General features: G+C 44.5%; 1 protein-coding gene across 1 annotated transcript in view; it reads right to left on the reverse strand.

Annotated features, from left to right (window-relative positions):
- Window positions 1–10893, reverse strand: part of CPED1 (cadherin like and PC-esterase domain containing 1) — a gene marked incomplete at its 5' end in the record, with an annotated part of 127931 nt that extends 117038 nt beyond the window's left edge. Inside the window, one exon of the mRNA XM_082239544.1 lies at window positions 10636–10893. Coding sequence (XP_082095670.1) covers window positions 10636–10893 — 258 coding nt within the window. The remainder of the gene's footprint in view (window positions 1–10635) is intronic.
- Between the last annotated feature and the right edge of the window lie 9703 nt (window positions 10894–20596).

Consider the following 20596-nt stretch of genomic DNA (forward strand, 5'->3'; position numbering starts at 1 on the left):
GCTGTAGGCCGGCTCCCTCGGCCAATAAAGCGAGGTGAGCACCACAACCCCAGAGTTGTCTGCAACCGGACCTAATGGTCAGGGGTCCCTTTGCCTTTACCTTTATGAAAAAGTAATACAGCTGCAGTTGTTATCTCTGACACAAAATGTCTGCTTAAATAGAAGAGACGCTCAGCAGCCATAAGGTTTGTGGCCACCTCAAGAATACGTCTCCCAAGGACATAGCTGCCGTGTTTCTGTGTTTTCTCACCTTGTCTTGTAGGACCCCTGGATGGTTAAGTCCAGTAAAAGGTGACTATGGGGTTGCGGCGCTAATCTCACTTTCAGGCTGAGGGAGCCAGCGTTTGTCCACAGACAGCTTTCTGGGTCATGTTGCCAGCATGACTAAACCACTTCTGGCACAACGGGACACTGTGACAGAAACCAGAGCGCATGGAAACGGCGTTTACCTTCTCGCCACAGTGGTACCAATTTATCTACTTGCACTGGCGTGCTTTCGAACTGCTAGGTTGGCAGGAGATGGGACAGAGCAATGTAGTTCACCCTGTTGTGCAGATATGAACCGCCGATCTTCCAAAAGGCTCAGTGGTTTAGACCACAGCACCATACGCATTTTGTTGTAGCGACCGCTGGCTCTCCCTCACATCCAAACTAATGACAGTTAAATGCAGCTATACTGCTTCTCTGCACCCCATTGCAAAAGTGCAGGATTGTTTATCAGCTGTGAGAACTATAAGTTATTCCCACTTGGCTTCTGCAATGGTCCTGTAAGAAGGATTGCGACTGGGGAAGTGTGATGCAAACCAAAGAGCGCAGATGCGATGTGATGCAGTTAACTCAATGGCCCTTCCTAAGCAGCCGGGTTATGTACGGTAACTACTCTCTCTTATTTCAAATGTGGGTGGGTTGAATGAATCCAAGGAGATTAGGCCAGCTTCATGGGGTTCCTGCTCCAGTGTGGATTCCCGCCCCCCGCCCCCCTTTGTGGATTGTGTTTCTAATCAAAGTCAGACATAGATGAGGCAGGATTACTAAAATTACATTTTATGCCAAGAGAGTTCTAAAGAATGAGCTCTGCTCCTCCCCTTCTATCTTTCAGAATGTTAGCCCTAAAAAATAAAATAAAATAAATCTTCTTTTTTCGCCAATAGGACAGCAATTATGCACATGTTCCTGAGCCAATTTCGTATTTAAACAGAAATGGCTTTGAAGCTATGCAAGCTAAAGAGAGCACCAGAGGCCAGCAAAAGGCCTTGCATTAAAAAATAAGATGAAAAGACAAAGTGCTTTCCCCACTGAATATTATATTATTATTATTATTATTATTAGAATTTATATACTGCCCTATATCTGGAGGTCTCGGGGCTGTTTACAGGACAAAATCAAAATATAAAACCACAAAATATATGATCAAAATAACAACAACAACTCAATACCCCCCCACACAAAAAAACACATTTTAAAAGGGCATAGGATGTCAATAAAATCAACCAAAGGCCTGGTTAAAAAGGAAAGTTTTTGCCTGGCACCTAAAGGTGTATAATGAAGGCACCAGGCGAACTTCCCTGGGGAGAGCATTCCATAAACTGGGAGCCACTGCAGAGAAGGCCCGTTCTCGTGTTGCCACCCTCCAGACCTCTCGGGGAGAAAGTACACGAAGAAGGGCCCCAGAAGGTGATCTCAGGGTCCAGGTAGGTTCATATGGAAAGAGGCAGTCTATGGGGTATTGCGGTCCTGAGCCGTTTAATCTACCATCATCTATCTATCTATCTATCTATCTATCTATCTATCATCTATCTATCTCATTTCCTGGATATCTGTGCTGGTAGGTTTGCATCACATTTACCCAGAAATTAACAGAAGTCATTTGCCACATAGTTTCTACCACAGATTATATGAAGTCGTGTGTAAACACTGAGCATCCATCCACATTTTGTATTGACTAAAATATAGCATGTTCATAACCACACTCCAGCGAAGTTGTTGCTGGAAAATGGTATAAGCCAGCCATGCCCGCTGCGAATCACCCAGGCATTTGTCAACGGCAAACAAATTTCTGGAAAGCAAGTTAAATTTATTGGGACCACCAGGAATACCATGGAGCTATAGTGAAATCTTGGTGTCTTGTTTTCAGGGGTGCCAAGGGATGGATGGAAGTTGGCTAAAAGCCACTTGGCCCAATGGAAAGAGATCCACTCAAGTAGCACCTGAGTCAACTTCATTATTTATTGTGCTATAAAGCATGTCCTCCCTAAAAGAGGGAACGTGTTGCAGTGAGACCTGGAGACTGACTCCTGGATATGGGTGGGTATATTGGACAGCCACAATGCCCGATTGCTGGGTTTAATCTGGCCAATGGGGAGCTGATTAAACAGATCAAGGGACCTATTTATGCCCATGCATGTGACCCAGAGCTTCCTCTTTTGGCTCATGCATCAGAACACCCGCCCACCTCTCCCTAATTTAGGGCATTTTGCGATTGACCTTGCTATGCCGTCGTGTGTCATCTGTCGTTGGGACAGGGGTATGGCAGGAATTTTCCCCACTTGGCTGGTTGGCTGTTGCCATTTGGGTTTTGCCTGCCGCGTAGCAAATCGTCACAGCTTGTAAGGTTGCGGATAGGCACTAGTTCAGGTGATAGGGATGGGAGAACAGTCTCGCCATCCCTATGTGAAGAGTACTCCATTAAAGGAATCCAGGGACTCAACTTGGTTTGGTCAACCCCCGAGAGGGGGTTGTGCCCATGCCTGAGTCCAGGGGAGCATCTGGGGAGTGGACATAGTCCGTTCTCGGGCTTTCTACCTACCTCAGGTGTTCACCCTTGGCTGACCTATGATAGAGCTCTGGTGCAAGGGTGCAGGGAGCTAGTCGAACCAGAGCCTATGCAACCACTCATTTTCTGTAATCAATAGAGTTGTGGCCTAAATTCTGCCCAAAACTATAATTTGAGTCAATTGTGTGTTTATTTAGCGGGGGGGGGGTCCTCTGGGTCTGAACATGCAAATCAGCTGCCGACAACCCCCCCAGTGTACGTTTCTGAAACACGCTTCTTTGTATTATCATATGGAGCTCTGCCAGTTGTCCACACCCCTCCAGAATGTTTTATTAGGATATGGTTTATTTAGGGCTGCTATATGTCTAGGACATTGCCAGGATTTCGAAGGCAGAATTGACACCCAGGGAGAATTTCTGAAAGGTGGCGCTTTGCCCTGGATCTTAGGCAAGTCAATTGCAAAATCGCATTTTTGCCTTAAAAAAAGAAAGCTCAGCAACTTCTGGGTTTTCCATAAAAAATGTTCAGTAATTTTGAGGTCTTCCTAAAAACAGCTCAACAACTTTCAGGGTGTCCTGGCTTTAACTTTTTGAAATATGGCAACCCTAGAATGCTTGAGTGCTTCCTACATTGCTAGAAAGAAACTAATTTCCTCTATCTTTCTTTTTTCCTTCTCTGGAGGCTATTTAAACATTTGTTGGCTTTTTATATCACTAGTATTTTTGTTCAGGAAGGAGGAGGATTTGAACTGCGATGGCTGGAATGCTACTCTGCTTCTCATTGTTTGCTATCTAAATATAGGGCAGGCCCCTAAATCAGGGAGATATGCTTTGGCTGTTGGCATCGTAGCACACAGAGTGGGCTGAACGGCTTATGTGGTTGGTCGACAGAACTTTGGGTGTTGGGTGGAAAGATAGTGCTAAACACAAACTCATTTTGCTTAATAATTTGACATATATATTCCAAAAGGAAGATGTGGGCTATTGTTCATGTATGAGTTATTTCATGCAGATTATAAATTGAGTGGTACTGGGTTTAATGCTTGGACGGAAAGGTTATGGAAAACAGACCTGAAATTTACGGCATGTTGTATGCTGAAAGAAAATTTTATGAAAATGATGTACAGGTGGTATTTGACTCCTAGTGAGTTAGCAAAAATGTATAGGCCTTTTGTCAGGGCGCAGCCTGACCCCCTCCTCTGGCAATCTGCACAAAATTTTGCTTGATGGTTGCCATTAATTTGATCTTAATTTGATTTAATTAATTTTATAATGAATGTTTTAGAATGATGCACTATTTTGATTGCTGTTAGCCGCCCTGAGCCCAGCTTCGGCTGGGGAGGGCGGGATATAAATAAAATTTATTATTATTATTATTATTATTATTATTATTATTATTATTATTATTATTGAATAAGTACAAATACCTGCTGGAAATGTAAAGAGAAAGAAGGTTTTTATCGTATGTGGTGGTCATATAAAGCAGGCTCTCCTGTTGTTTTGGGACTACGATTTCCATCATCCCTGACCACTAGTCCTGTTAGCTAGGGATGATGGGAGTTGTAGTCCCAAAACAGCTGGAGGGCCGAGTTTGGGGATGCCTGGTATAAAGCTTTCTGGGAGATGATATATAATGTAATGAAAATATGTTTGAAATAACTTTTGTTAAAAAACCAGAAGCTTTTTTTATTAGGAATTATAGGTACTGACATTCCAAAGGAGCAGAAAATACTTTTTATGTGTGCGAAACAGATGCTTTTAGCCCAGAGATGGGTTGAAGAAAGAGTCCCTACAAAAGAGGAATGGTAAACCAAGCGGATGGACTACATCAAAATGGCAAAAGCTGACTGGAAAGCTCAGGAACCGAGAGGACAAAAGCTTTTTAAAAGAAGGTTGTTGTGAGGATAAAATGGAGTGGGGAGAGCCATGTACCTTGAGCTTCCTGGAGGAAAGCTGGACCCCATGAGGTCTGGAGGGTGGCAACAAAGGAATGGGTCTTTTCTGTAGTGGCTCCCCATCTGTGGAATTCTCTCCTCAGGGAGCTTCACCTGGTCCTTTCATTTTATATATTTTAAGTGCCAGGTGAAAACGTTCCTCTTCAACCAGGTCTTTGACCGATTAATATCCTATTAATAGCCTTTTAAATGTGTATGCGGGAAGGGGGGGTTATTGTTTTGTTGTTTTGGTTTGATTATTGACTTGCGTTTTATCTTGCATTTTGTTCTGTGACCCACCCTGAGGTCTTGTGTTGAGGGGCGGTATATAAATTTAATAGAATAAATAAATACATATGAATGTAGTAAATAATTAAATTTCCAACCTCTCTCCTCCCTTAGTTGCCTTATGGTCAAGCACAAACAGTCCGAAAGCAAATATAAATAAATTTGCTGTGAGAACTGCATAGATTTCGTCCAACTTTTAAAACAATAAGATTGGCCATTCTTCTGAATGCTCAGAACTTGCACAGCTACAAATATTCAGTTCAGCTGACTCTAAACTGGTCCTCCATTCAGCTGTCCCTATTTTAGGTTGATTGCAGTTCCCACAGGAGTATGGGTCAATCTGGGCTAGCCACAAAGAATGTACTACCTACTGTAATTGAAGTTCATATTTCAGCAACAGGAAAGAGGATGAATACCAGAGCCAGGCCTTGTCCCTAAATATACACACCAGGACAAACTTTTGCCTCCTTGTCATGTTGTATATTGTGGAATCGTTTCCGTAAACTTCCGAGTCAGATCATTAGTCCACCTAGCTAGTGGTTCTCCAGAATTTCAGATAGGGATCTCTCCTAGCCCCAGTATATTCTCCTTTTTTTGTTGTTACTCTAAATGCCTATCTATCTATCTATCTATCTATCTATCTATCTAGGGGAGGGGGAAGGTGACAGTACTGTGTACTCTTGAGTACCCCCAGAAAAAAGCACTGCCTAGCCCTACTGGGACATATTGGAAACTTTATGCATTTATGTGGTCAGGGATGATGGAAGTTGTGAGTTCAGCAACATCTGCAGGCCCACAGGTTCAACATCACAGCGCTAAGGTGTGAATATTGCCCTAAAAGGGTTCAAAATTATTGGAAGGGACAAACTTTTGTCAAGCGTCTTAAAATCTACAAGTGATAAAATACTAACAAGCAAAGAATAACATTCTAGATGCATTATTTGGCCATACTTGCTTACAACTTTTCATCAAATTACACTCAGACCTGCTACTAAGAAATCAGCAAAAGGGTATCTGAATCAGTGTTCTTTTTTTCCTAAGAAAATGTTTAGGGATACTCTCATTTTCCCACTCATATTGAAATACTGCCCCTCAATGAGGGCAAACTTAGATTCACAAAATGTTTAGGGGTATGCGTACCCCTGTGTACCCCCAGAAAAAAGCACTGATCTGAATTATCAGCCACCCCTTAGATGAAGCTATATCTGGATTACAGAGCAATTTCTAGATGCAAGCTGCCCAATAACGAGGGGCGACAAGACTATTTTATTTATAGTCATGACATAGATTTGTTTGTAATAAGAGAAATGGTCTGGAGGACATTTAATTTAAAGAGCCGTCGGCAGATTTTCTAACAAATGTCACCAGGAAAATAGCTCGTACAGCCACAAGAGGTTGTTCATTTCATAACTATGATCAAACAAATGACTAAGGTTGAAATATTTCAGCACAGCTGGAATGTGGGTAACTCAAGGACAAGTGGTTGTTTCTGGCACACAAAGGAACTATAAACAAATACTATGATGTGAAAAACATAGAATATTCTCTGGCCACACTTAAGAGCCTCTGGAAAAGGTGGAAGCACATTCCTAAATCTGGATCATTCCCTCGAAGTTTTGTCTTTCTGCTGTCATGGTTGCTTTTCAGAAAATCATTTCATGAACCTGAAAGCAGCCTTGCAGTCTACATGCACTCCTGAGGGCAATTTGGGGACAAGAAACTGTGCTAATTAACCTTGGAAGTCACTTGGGGGGGGGAGCCCTATCATTTGACGTGTGTCTTAACTCCATAAAATTCCTAATGCTGTTTCGTAGATCATTGGAGTACTGGAGCTTGTCAAAGAAAGAAAGAAAGTGTAAAATCCAGTATTTAACAGCATGCAATGTCATCATAAAGCTAGGTCATTGCACTGAGGATGGGGTGGATCAACTTTTAAAAGATTACTGGAAGAGAGGGTCACACTATTAGAATTTTCCTCTGCTGTGTTAACTCCCCGAGTCCAAGATGCAATGTAAGAGCTTTTGAACAAATACACCAACTGTGTAGATTAGCCGGTGTGTATAAATAGCTGTCCGACTAGCAAACTAGCAGTGCAGAAAACCTCAGTTATGCACACCACACCCTGTAGTAAACAAGCTTTCATTCTGCCAAAACTATATTATTCCTCTGGAGGAAAACTAACTTGTAGTACCCAAGTGGTGTTGTGCATAGTGTTGGGCTTTGACCTGGGAGACCCTTGTTCAAATTCTCGACCAGCCATGAAGCTCGCTTGGAGACTTTAGGCCAGTCCCAGTGTTTGTCAGTCTAACCAGCACACATTCTTCATGCAAAACTGAGGAGAAACCATGTATGCCCCCCTAAGGTCCTTTGAGGAAGGATGCAATAACAGTGTACAGTCGTACCTCTGGTTACGAACTTAATTCATTCCAGAGGTCTGTTCTTAACCTGAAACTGTTCTTAACCTGAGGTACCACTTTAGCTAATGGGGTCTCCCGCTGCTGCCGCACAATTTCTGTTCTCATCCTGAGGCAAAGTTCTTAACCCAAGGGTTAGCGGAGTCTGTAACCCGAAGTGTTTGAAACCCGAGGTGTTTGTAAGCTGGGGTACCACTGTATTGAATGAGTAGATAATGTGTTAATCCACGATAACTCTTTTTCTCAACTGTCAAATAGACAGGAATCCATCTCCTATAACTGCACACATTCAGGATATTTCAACAATTGTGTACCAGGAAGCCCACCAGACACTCAACACTGCTTTGAAGTGTTGAAGCAATGATTCTTCAACATCAGCTTCGTTGGACTGGTCATGTTGTGCGGATGCCTGATGATCGTCTTCCAAAGCAACAACTCTATTCCGAACTTAAAAATGAAAAGCGTAATGCTGGTGGTCAACAGAAGAGGTTCAAAGACTCTCTCTTTAAAAAATGTAGTATAAATACCAACACCAGGGAAACACTGGCCTGCGAGTGCTCCAATTGGAGAACAGCTTTTACCAAAGGTGTCATGGGTTTAGAAGACGCTCGAACTCAGGATGAAAGGGAGAAACACGCTAAGAGGAAGGCATGCTTGGCAAACCCTCACTGTGATCAACTCCTACCTATGTCCCCACTCTGGAGGATGTGTGGATCCAGAACTGGCCTCCACAGTCACTGACGGACTCAGTTTTAAAACCATGTTTATGGAAGATAATCTTATTTGGCTACAAGTGATAGCCAAAGAAGCAGCAGCCCACCAGAGTTGCCACCACCACCACCGAGAGAACCATAAATACAGAGCACCACTCACTATTATTTTCACGCATCCCTACAATCTCTAGTTCAGGCCGATGGAGCACTGCTTCACTCCAGGTCATTAGGGCCTACAGAAAAGAATTGTGGGTGATACACACTTAGGAGGACTGGGTTTAGCTCTCTTCTTCTCATTCCCACCCTCAGACCTTCCAAGAGTCCCTATTTTCCAGGGACAGTTCCAGATTTACAGAAGCCGTCCCAGTTTCTAATTTGATCCTGGAATATCCCACTTTTCTTTAGGACATCCCTATTTTCATTGGAGAAATGTTGGAGGGAATGGAGTTACTTGACCTCTAAGCCAAGGAGATAAGTAACTATACAACCTTAGGAGACATCTGCAGGCAGCCTTGTATAGGGAAGGTTTTTTTTAATGTTTAATGTTTTATTATGTTACTATGTATGTTGGAAGCCGCCTGAAGTGGCTGGGGCAACCCAGTCAGATGGGCACGGTATAAATAAAATACAGCAACAACAACAGAGTAGATCACCCCAAGTTTCATTGGAGAAAGGTTGGAGGGTGTGCACCCTTTGCTGTTATGCTTGTAGGTCAGGTTAGCTGTTCCAGAACACAATGAGACAAGCAAGAAAAATAGTCCAATCTCCCTAATATGCCAGCATCAAATGGCTTGGATTTTGAAGACAGCATCATATTTTTAGGTAATAGGTCAGCATACAGATGAGAGAAAAAAAATTCAGTAGTCCTGGAAGTCTGCTTCCATGATATGCAACGACAGAGTCCAGGATGCAGCAAAATTTTGGAGGTCCTCGTAATCAGAACATTCAAATTGTTTGTGGTCTGAAATGAGAGGGCCAGTTTGGAGGGTACATAGCAAATCAGCTTAGCACTGTGCTTGCCATCCAAATCTGTTCAAAGGATTGCAATGAGGCGTAAGCAGGGTTTCGGGATAGGGTTTACTGGAGGCTAAGTCAACAATCCTATATGAACTTTCAAGGCAGTGAGGCCTACTCAACACAATTATTTCTGAGCAAACACACTTGGTACTGGAATGGGAATAACTATATATTTACTGAGTCAAAGGGAAATTCTCTACCCAGCAAATTCCATCATAGTAGTTCTATGATTATGGAGGAAGTGTTTAAAATGTACGAAAAGTGGTTGGTAAACACTCAAGGATATTATTATGTAGACCACTTCCTGTGGCCAGAGGCTAACACAATGCATTCTATGATCACTACTGTTCCCTGAGTCCTTTATCCTATTTGATATGCAATCCTATCCTTCTCCTCCCATCCTTCATCTCCCTGTTTCTTTTTGACATATTCTATATGATTTGAAGCCGTAAGTCTTGGAAGAAGCAAAGTTGGATAATAACAGATAAATGCAAATCTATGGGACGTGCCTGGAGTTACCGCTGCCTTTGCCGTTTCACAGGACTTTGGGTTTCTTGTTATGCATTTAGTGCAAACGACGCAGAACCACATACATTTTCCAACGAGATTGGGGTACCGCGATTGCTACTGGGCAACTGCACTTTCTCCCTCTCTTGAGGTGCTTTGATGTGGGGGCTTAATATCGTAAACGGGTCATTCAGAAATGGTTGGCAGCAGATTTTGTTTAACTTATCAGATTCTCCTGGAAAGAGTGCTCTATATTAAATAGGACATGTAGAAACGTGAGCTAGCATTTGATCCCAAGGATGTTGTACGGATGCTGCGGGATGCAGGCATGAGGAGAACCCATCCTACAGTCAACATCCATCTCAGAAGTACCCTCTGTCTCTCCCCATTCTATATGTCCTTTTTGTGCTTCAGCAGGGATGGAGCAGGAATGCGATTCGGTTCGCATCAAAAGGTGAAACTGTCCAGTTCACACTTCAGAAACAATACGCGAACTGGATCGCAGCCCTCCTTCAAAATGTGCAAGTCGCTGAATTTTGCGATGCCGTTCCACAGTCGAGTCACGAGTACAAAGATGAGCATGCTAGAGTACAGTATGCATACATATTGATATGTTAGGGAATATAACATTACAAAAATACGTTGCGTTTGCAAAATTGTGTACAAATGTGTACGTTAGGAAAAGTTCACATTAAGATGCTGGTGAACTTTTATGAGGACCTTTTTGCTGTTGAGGCAAACTGATACAGAGAACTGAACTTAAGATTGAAAAACTGAGAAAAACAAATCTGACATATTTGCCCATAGTTTCACTCCAGGGGGGTGTCATCACTTTGGAACACCCTCATCTAAACAATATAACAGGGCCAAGGATACACCTTAGCTAGCAAGCAGATCCATCTCTGCTTATCTGAAGGTTAATTTTAGCTGTGACTGCCAGAAATGTGCCTCCAGTTTCTAAGCCAGTTTTTCATTCTGTACTTGTCTTACCTCCTTCCGTCCTTGTAGATTGCTTGAAGGAAGGACGCAACGGGCTTGCCTTGCGGAGACCTCCTTGTACCTCCTGTGCTGTACCAACTCCGAAACCACTTTGTCTGGTAGAACTCCATTGCCAACTGGTGAGATGTATCTCCTCGTCCTTAAGGGTGTCAGGGTCTGGTAGAAAAGGCAAGCAGCCAGCACCAGCACCACCAGGAACGGGCGAAGTCGACACCACCTCCGGCCAGGCAGAATCTGCCGGCAAGCCATGGCCACCCTGGGCTTCTAATGTTGTCCCGTTTCCACATTGTAGGAAGAGTCACTGTGGCTACTGTTCACCAGCGTGAAATAAAGGGAGAAACGTGACTCGCCCGCGGGGAAACAGAAGTGCTCTCCATCACTTCTGGGTTTGAGCTTTCCCATGGCATCAGACGGCGAGAAGTCCGAGGTCTCCGAAGCAAAACAGACTACGGCAAACGGCCCTTCAGGAAGCAGTCCCTGACCTGTGCAAAAAGAGAGGAGGCAGGAAAAGAGAAAGAAGTCACACGTACGTACGTCGTGTGGGTTGGGAAGGAGCAGACTTCAGCACCCTGAAATAGTTAGTGGCAGAAGGAATCTTACCGTTTGGAAGAAAGTTTATCCCACAAAACTCCAGCTGAACAACTGCATCCGTGAAAGCGAAAGGTTAAAAATTATGAGGTGTCTTTGTACAGCTGAAAAGCACCACAGATTTCCTCGTAGGTTCCCCCCTCCCTTCTGTTGCTTTTTAAAATACCGTTTCCTTCATTCCAGATCTTTTTAAATTGCCCTTTTCCTGTCGGCAAATGTGCATGCCTTCTCTCAAAGAGAATTCATCTGGTTTTGAACAAGCCGAAAGGCTAGATTTCCCTCGGTTAAGTTTCTTTCTTTCTTTCTTTCCAGCTTTCGGAGTTCAAAGTTATGTTTACTTACTTGGTTCTTAGCCCTGTCAGACGTTTTCCATTCTCCCCTAACGGGCTGCTGATTAAAACCACTCGGAGCAACGCAGCCTCATGACTCCAGCTCATCTACACACACACACACAGCACTCCATCTGAACTCAGTTGGACCACAGACATATAAATAAAAAACAGGACTGCCCCGAGGGGTGGGGTTACGTTCACCAAGCTCTAAAAAGCCTCACAGGCTGGAAACTGTAGGAGCAAGGCTGCTGGATCACACAGCGACAATGTGCCCCCCCCTCACATGCTTCCAAGCTATACAAGGGCTCTAAAAATGTGGCTGGAATACAGACAGCTCAAACATAATGAAGAAAGAGAAATGTTAAACCAGTCTGAGAACTGTTGCTCTATGAAGGGAATAGAGGTCTCGACAGTTGCAGGCACCCCCCCTTTAAAGCTACATTTCTTTGGGGAAAGCCATAGCTATTTAAAGTGGTACAATACTGCTTTAAATGTAGACTGCAGATGAGGCCTTTGTATATTAATTAGCGGCTTCTTGTTCATGTGATCTTATTAAAGATAGGATGGCATGCAGAGAAGAAAGGCATGGAAACCTAGTAAGATTTAAAAACCAAACAAACATGCTTCTGTAGGTCAGGCATGGGCAAACTCAGGCCCTCCAGATGTTTGGGACTAAAATTCCCATCATCCCTGACCACTGGTCCTGTTAGCTAGGGATGATGGGAATTGTAATCCCAAACATCTGGAGGGCTGGAGTTTGCCTATTCCTGCTGTAGGATTCATATAATCAACTTCCTTAAGTCAATTTAATATATGAAAGGGTTAATTCCACAGAGTAAGCTGCTTTGCAAGGCTTAGCTATGTCACTTCCTCTTACCTTGGGAGGAAATAGATAATGAAGCCTCTACCTGTGAATTCTGTGTGTGAGGTTTGAGCTGGTCGTTCCAGCTCAGTTGCATGGCTTTCAGCAGCCTCTTTTGTGTTTCCATGCCAATAGTTTAGGGGCTTTGACCACTTTGCAACAAAGCTACATTTTACTGCCTGTGCAACTTTTCTGACTGATGTATGGGAAAGCACATGAATCTGACCTTTGAAGACTTTGTAAGTAAACCAATTTTAACTTACCAAATGTGTGGTCTTTTTCTATGCTGGGCTGGGGTGGGGGGACTTTGGAAGGAACTTCTAAACAGAACAGTTTTGAAACTCACTTGAAAGTTTTTACAGCCTATTATTTCCATGCTGTATTTTGCTGCATATTTTGTGATTTTAAATCTCTGCTGGGGTTCTCTTACCAAAAGGTTCTTGCCCTATACTTGGATCTTGGCACCCATTCATCCTTAAGATTCACAATAACTGTATCAGGTGCACTGAATATTCTAGCTGCACTACACTACTGAGGTTCTGCAATGCAAAAGGGGGTCAACATATACCTTCAGTTTTGAAGGTGTATAAAACCAAAATAGTTACCAAGGTAACATATAGCGTACAGGTTTGGATCTTGGGAGTTAATAAATCCTCAGAGGTGACACAAACCACTTTTTTTATATAAATATATTTTGTGTGCTAAGATGTGTCTGCAATGTTGTTCTTCAGCTGGAAGCAGACATTTGTCCTCTATGGATTTGGGCCACCTGTCCTTGGTTTTGCTTCAGAATTATGCTTGTTCTTGGCCAACATTGGTTAATAACAAAGGTAAACACCTCTGAAGGGACGCGGGTGGCGCTGTGGGTTAAACCACAGAGTCTAGGGCTTGCAGATCAGAAGGTCGGCAGTTCAAATCCCCACGACGGGGTGAGCTCCCGTCGCTCGGTCCCTGCTCCTGCCAACCTAGCAGTTCGAAAGCACGTCAAAGTGCAAGTAGATAAATAGGTACCGCTCCAGCGGGAAGGTAAACGGTGTTTCCGTGTGCTGCTCTGGTTCGCCAGAAGCGGCTTAGTCATGCTGGCCACGTGACCTGGAAGCTGTACGCTGGCTCCCTCGGCCAATAAAGCAAGATGAGCGCCGCAACCCCAGAGTCGGTCACAACTGGACCTAATGGTCAGGGGTCCCTTTAACTTTTAAATACCTCTATTCACTACCTATCTTCTGCCACTAGGATTAGAAAACCCACCAACAGAGGCTTCTAGAACTTAACTTGCAAAATTCATCCACTCTTGCAAAATGGGTCTGCTCACCCCTATACCTCGGTCTACAAACAGGGGTGGAGGATTTCATGGGTTCCCATCTGACCTGCGAGGCCAAACCTGATGTCATATGGGATATCTAACAAGGGGCAAGTGGAGATACAACTGCCAATGCACAATTGGGAACCTTTGTGTGTGCTGCCATTATAGGGCAGCGAGTCATGTTACAAAGCACAATTCCAGTGTAGGCAAGCAGGGCTTGTAGTCATAGTGATGTCAGGTGACAGTTTTTGGGGGGCGTGCGAATTTGTCCACTTGTCTAAGGGGTCTGCCAAGGCAGGTTATATGGGGCAGAACCTAGCCTACTGGCTGGATCCAACTCTCCATCCCTGATCTGCAACCTCATAGCGATTATAGACATGCTCAGTATTGGGCAACATTAACTATTCCTAGAGTACAGGCAGGTATTTGTGAAACGTCAATTTATGAGGTTGTCTAGGCACTTGTTTGTCCAGTGGCCCAATAGAAACATTAGTCCACATTTTCCTATACTTAATAGTTGTTAAATAAAATAAATTTTAAAACAAAAAATAACAATAAACAATGCTTCTCATTGCAAAATGAAAGAAATATAAATTAACTACAGTAACATTTCTTCTTGAAACATTCCAAACCTACTTGAATAAGCTGTAACTTTTATAGGGTTATCTCCCATAAACTTTCCCTACAGTGTCTGTATTTTAAAACTATTGCTCTTTTATTTTGTTATACTCTTAACATCCAGGGCTTTTGATATGTTCTTATTTTAAAAGGCACAGGTTTTTGTGCATGTCTTTTGTGCGTTTTCCCTGCTGTGGTCGTCTTCAGAACCCTGCACTACATTTGATGTTTATGGGCTACAGGCCAAATAAACTGAAACTGGATTTAGCACTTTGTGAAGGAGCCTAGCCTCTTCCTGAGATCACAGACACTCCCAACTCCTCTTCCCATGTGGCCAGGAGGGTTTTTAAAAAGCTGACTTTTTAAAAACTAGCCATAGTTACTGTTAAACCGCAATTCCCAGTTTGGATTAAATGACACACTGTTTAACTGAAAGATGAAGCAAACACTTCTGAACTCCTCCTCTTAACTGTGGGAGGATGAAAGGGGAGCGAGCGCAATGCCATCCCAGGAGGATGCTAGGTTCATACTCATAGTGCTCATCCATGATGTAGCAAGCAGCGCATCATGGACTTCTCTGCGACCCATCCCCTCTGCAGGAAGGTGGTACCAATTCGGATGGTCCGCCCCCGCCACTTAATGGATCCAAATGGTTTCCAGAGAACGGTAGGGGATGCTTTATCCCATGTTGATGGCCTTTCAGCTGATTCCCTGGTGGCCCGCTGGAATGTGGAATTAACCAGGGCTATTGACTGTTTGGCTCCGAAGCGCCCTCTCTGATTGCAGGGAGCCCGGACAGCCCCGTGGTTTTCCACGGATCTGAGGGCAATGAAACAATCGTTGAGACGGCTAGAGCGCCGATGGCGGATAACTCATTCAGAATCTGACCGGACACAGGTTAGAGCTCAACGTCGAGCCTACCAAGTGGCGATAGCGACGGCGAAGAATTTCTTCACCGCCTCTATTGCATCTGCAGAAAACAGCAGCAGGAGACTTTTTCAGGTGGTTCACAATTTAGCGGAACCACCTGCAACATCGGGGCCCAGTACGGGCCACATGTTCTCCTGCAATGATTTTGCAAAGTTTTTTGCAGATAAAATCGCTCAGATTCGGGAAGAAGTAGACTCCACCGTGGGAGCAGGACCGGGGCGGGAGAGTGCTAGAGTTCTGTCTAGTCAAGTTGAGTGGGATCAATTCCAATCTGTTACCTCCGAGGATGTGGACAGGCTGCTTGGACGAGTGAAACCAACCACCTGTCTCCTGGATCCTTGCCCATCCTGGCTTCTAAAAGCTAGCCGGGAAGGGCTGGGCGGTGGGCTTCGTGGGGTGGTGCATGCTTCCCTCCGTGAGGGAGCCTTCCCAGTCCCGCTGAAAGAGGCGGTTATCAAACCGCTTCTTAAAAAAACATCTTTAGATGCGGCCACGATGGCCAACTATCGCCCAGTCTCAAATCTTCCATTCCTGGGCAAGGTGATTGAGCGAGCGGTTACCGAACAACTCCAGGCATGCCTGGAAGAAGCGGACCATTTGGATCCCTTCCAGTCGGGATTCAGGCCTCATCATGGGACTGAAACTGCCTTGGTCGCACTGGTTGATGATCTCCAGCGGGCTAGGGACAAAGGTGAGAGCTGTTTCCTAGTTCTGCTGGATCTCTCAGCGGCCTTTGACACCATCGACCATAGCATCCTTCTGGACCGTCTAGAGGGGCTGGGAGCTGGGGGCACTGTCATACAGTGGTTCCGCTCCTTCCTCCTGGGCCATGTCTAGAGAGTGGTGGTGGGGGATGAGTGTTCAGACCCCTGGGCTCTCACTTGTGGGGTGCCTCAGGGTTCTGTCCTCTCCCCCATGCTTTTCAACATTTACATGCAGCCGCTGGGAGAGATCATCAGGAGGTTTGGGCTGGGTGTTCATCAGTATGCGGATGATACCCAGCTCTACCTCTCTTTTAAATCAGAACCAGTGAAGGCGGTGAAGGTCCTGCGTGAGTGTCTGGAGGCGGTTGGAAGATGGATGGCGGCTAACAGATTGAGGTTGAATCCTGACAAGACAGAAGTACTCTTTTGGGGGGACAGGAGGCGGGCGGGTGTGGAGGATTCCCTGGTCCTGAATGGGGTAACTGTGCCCCTGAAGGACCAGGTGCGTAGCCTGGGAGTCATTTTGGACTCACAGCTGTCCATGGAGGCACAGGTCAAATCTGTGTCCAGGGCAGCTGTTTACCAGCTCCATCTGGTACGCAGGCTGAGACCCTATCTGCCTGTGGACTGTCTCGCCAGAGTGGTGCATGCTCTGGTTATCTCCCGCTTGGACTACTGCAATGCGCTCTACGTGGGGCTACCTTTGAAGGTGACCCGGAAACTACAACTAATCCAGAATGCAGCAGCCAGACTGGTGACTGGGAATGGCCGCCGAGACCATATAACACTGGTCTTGAAAGACCTACATTGGCTCCCAGTACGTTTCCGAGCACAATTCAAAGTGTTGGTGCTGACCTTTAAAACCCTAAACGGCCTCGGTCCAGTATACCTGAAGGAGCGTCTCCACCCCCATCATTCTGCCCGGACGCTGAGGTCCAGCGCCGAGGGCCTTCTGGAGGTTCCCTCATTGCGAGAAGCAAAGCTACAGGGAACCAGGCAGAGGGCCTTCTCGGTAGTGGCGCCCGCCCTGTGGAACGCCCTTCCAGCAGATGTCAAAGCGATAAACAACTACCTGACATTCAGAAGACATCTTAAGGCAGCCCTGTTCAGGGAAGTTTTTAACGTGTGATATTTCACTGTATTTTCGGTTTTTATGGAAGCCGCCCAGAGTGGCTGGGGAGGCCCAGCCAGATGGGCGGGGTATAAATAATAAATAATAATAATAATAATAATAATAATAATAATAATAATAATTATCTAAACATGTCCTTTCCTTTTGGAGAACTAGAATATGAGGGATAAAGGTTCTCTAGCTCAAAATGTGCTATCTTTTTGTGGAAGCGTCTTTCATACATGGAGGAGCACTCAAACTATTCCATCATCCCGGAAAGACTGTACTGTATGTTTTTTACTGAATGTTTCAATTGGCTCCAAGTCAAGGCTAGGGCTGGGCAATACGTGGTTTCCAACATTGTGATATATCACCAGCTAAACATCACAATATACAGATATATTGCAATGTCTGAAATAAGGATGGCTTCATGGCTTTTCTTGCATCGAGATCTTTGCCGGCAACTGCTCTTGTGATTTGCTGCCCCCAACATATGAGGCAGGGAAAAACTGAGCCGACAAAGTTAACAGGGGTCGCAGGAATCAAGAGAAGAATTGGCTGGTTTCACAGCTCCTAGATAGGTTGCCTTCCCAGTTTGATGAGCCCCATCTGCCCCTCTTGTGAATAGTTTATGGATGATTTTGTTCATGGATTCATAGATTATGGGGCTGAATCCAAGATCAGTAGAGTGGAGTTTTGCTTGGACCTCCCTTCTCCTCCTTGCAGCCCTCTGAGCTCCCCAAAATCTGCTCTCATGTTGGGGACCCACAGGGATCTACAGGGGAGAGGAGAGGAAGGGGAAATCTGTGAGCAGATCTCTGCTCCACACATGCACACACACACACCATTGGAGATATTGGATGATCACTGCTAACAATGCCTTTGTTTGCGTCAACACCGTTAGGGGGTATGGTTTGGTTTTTTGTAACATCTTTATTGAAAGTTCAAAAAGTACATAACTATATGTGCACCAAACATGGTGAGATGCAAACAAAAAAGAGAAAGCGAGAATCAGAACCTGTGCAAAAGGGAAAACAAAAGGGGCAGCGGACCCAAAACTGTATATTTTACAAGGTTGATATTGTACTTCACCAGATCTTAACCTATTACAGTGTTTGTAAGAATGGATTCCAAATATCATTGAATTTGTCTATGGCAAGTCTGCATTTATATGCAAGTTGTTCAGATGTTGCAAGTTTGTATAAATCTTCAATCCAATACCGTTAGGATGTTACAAATGCTGCAAATGCACAAATGAGCTCCGGGCTTTAAGGCTGCAATTCTACAGTTACTGGGAACACACTTCATCAAACTCAGTAGGACTAACTTCCATGTAAACATGTGTAGCCTATAAATCCCTTATTGCCAGAATATGGAATTTCGGAACAGCCAAGAGTGTCAAGGGTAACCTCTGGTGGCTACTGCAGGAACTTGTTCAAGTTTGTGTTAATCTTTCGAAAGCGACTCCACAGCGCTACAAAAAAAGCCTGTCTGTATGAGTGCTAATTTTAACATTCCTGGGGACCGTGTGGTTTTGAAAAAACAAAGTTGTACAAATTTTCCAGCTGTAGCAAGACAATTTAAGAAGAACTGTATTGAAATACGTTCAGGCATGCAACATTTCAAAACAGTTACTGCTGCATCATTACAAAAATTCCCAAATTATGCTTAAAACAAAAATGAACAGCAATCCTGAGGTTTAGGGATGGGGCAAGAGTATTTAAATCTTGCTGCATAAAAATAGTTATGGGAGAAATCCCAGTAAAAGCACTTTTGAAGTTCTATTGATCATGCTACTGCTATAGTTACCAATCAATCATCCTATTACAATGGTACCTCGGGTTAAGAACTTAATTCGTTCCGGAGGTCTGTTCTTAACCTGAAACTGTTCTTAACCTGAAGCACTTTAGCTAATGGGGCCTCCCGCTGCTGCTGCGCCGCCGGAGCACAATTTCTGTTCTCATCCTGAAGCAAAGTTCTTAACCCGAGGTACTATTTCTGGGTTAGCGGAGTCTGTAACCTGAAGCGTCTGTAACCTGAAGCATATGTAACCCGAGGTACCACTGTACTATTTACCTAAAGTTGCAGAAGAGCAAAACTAGAGTCCTGTGGCCCCATGAAATCCAGTAATCTATTGTTCAAAGTCTTTAGCATATGCACCACAGTAACAATCCCATCATAACCTTTAACTCTGGGTAGTGTAGAGACCTTTAATTTCCCAACTTCAAAGCAAAGTGCAACCCTATTTTTCACTTATAAGAGGGAAATTGTTTGTAAAAGCTTACCTCAGGGACACACAGCAATTTGCTAGAGATGACAGCAGGCTGAATCCAATTTTGGGTTCCACTTGCTATGCCATAATGATGTGCACAGGTCATATCGCTTTCCAGAATACCCTATAAAAACTTGCTGCGAGGCAATGGACCGAGAAGCTTAACAGCTAGGGAGGCATTCCGTGTTTAACGGCTAATGCTATCACTTGCAGGAAGGCAGAACATTAAATTGGAGGATTAAGCCAAAAGGGTGACTCTCTCCACTTCCAAGATGCAAATAGGAAGAAAGTGTATTCCAGGTATTCCGGGAAATATTTCCCTTATTCTGAACTAGGTTTCTGATGGTGTCATGACATCATTATGTTTAATATGCAATGCTTAGTTGGCTGAGAGTACTCTTCCCAGTTTTGGGGGAAGACAGAGGATGGTGCTAGTCAGAAGCCTGTGAACGAGGTGGGCAAGTGAGCAAATTAGGGTGGGATGCATAGCTGTCAACCGTCCCTTATTTGGCGGGAAAGTCCCTTATCCTAGCACTGTCTCCCGCTGCTGTCCCTTATTGATGATGTCCCTTAAATTTCAAAGGAAGCAGCACCTCTCCCTCCCTCTCTGCCGGCCAGGGAGGAGGGAGGCTCCAACTGTGTTGCTTGGCTGCGTTGCTCACCCAATAAGGAGTCTAAGAATGACTGGGGGGTGGAGCTTGCATGCCTTGTGGCGATCAAATCGGCCGCGTTGCCTGGGGACTCGCCTTTGCTCAGCGCTTCCCAGCGGAGAGGTGACAGTGGTTTTCCTTGCTGTATGCCCTTTGCTGGGTTGCTGCGCTGTGGGAACCACCGCTTGAGGCTTTGTTTGGCTGCTGGCTGGGCTTTCTGCCTTTGGCTCAGAGGGGCTCAGAAGTTGAACATACCTGTGCACCGAAAATCATTTATTTTGGCTGCTGATCCCTTATTTTCGAGGCTGCTGGTCCCTTATTTTCAAATCTGTAAGTTGACAGCTATGGTGGGATGTCGGGTTGAATCTTTTTCTCTCCTACAATTCGCCTTTTGGGGCAGAAATCAAGGCAGATGAGCAGCCAGCACGACTTCGTTAAACTTTCAGCAGGTAATCCTGGTCAGTTTGAATTCAAGATTCAGCACAATTTTGTCCATTAATTACACATTTTGGGTTACACAAACTTTTAATTCCAAGTTTGGGAAGCAGAATAGTCAAGTTTAGGCTAACGTAATTGGGCAAA

This window comes from Podarcis vaucheri (assembly GCF_965113315.1).
Source record: "Podarcis vaucheri genome assembly, chromosome: 10".
Taxonomy (NCBI): Eukaryota; Metazoa; Chordata; class Lepidosauria; order Squamata; family Lacertidae; genus Podarcis; species Podarcis vaucheri.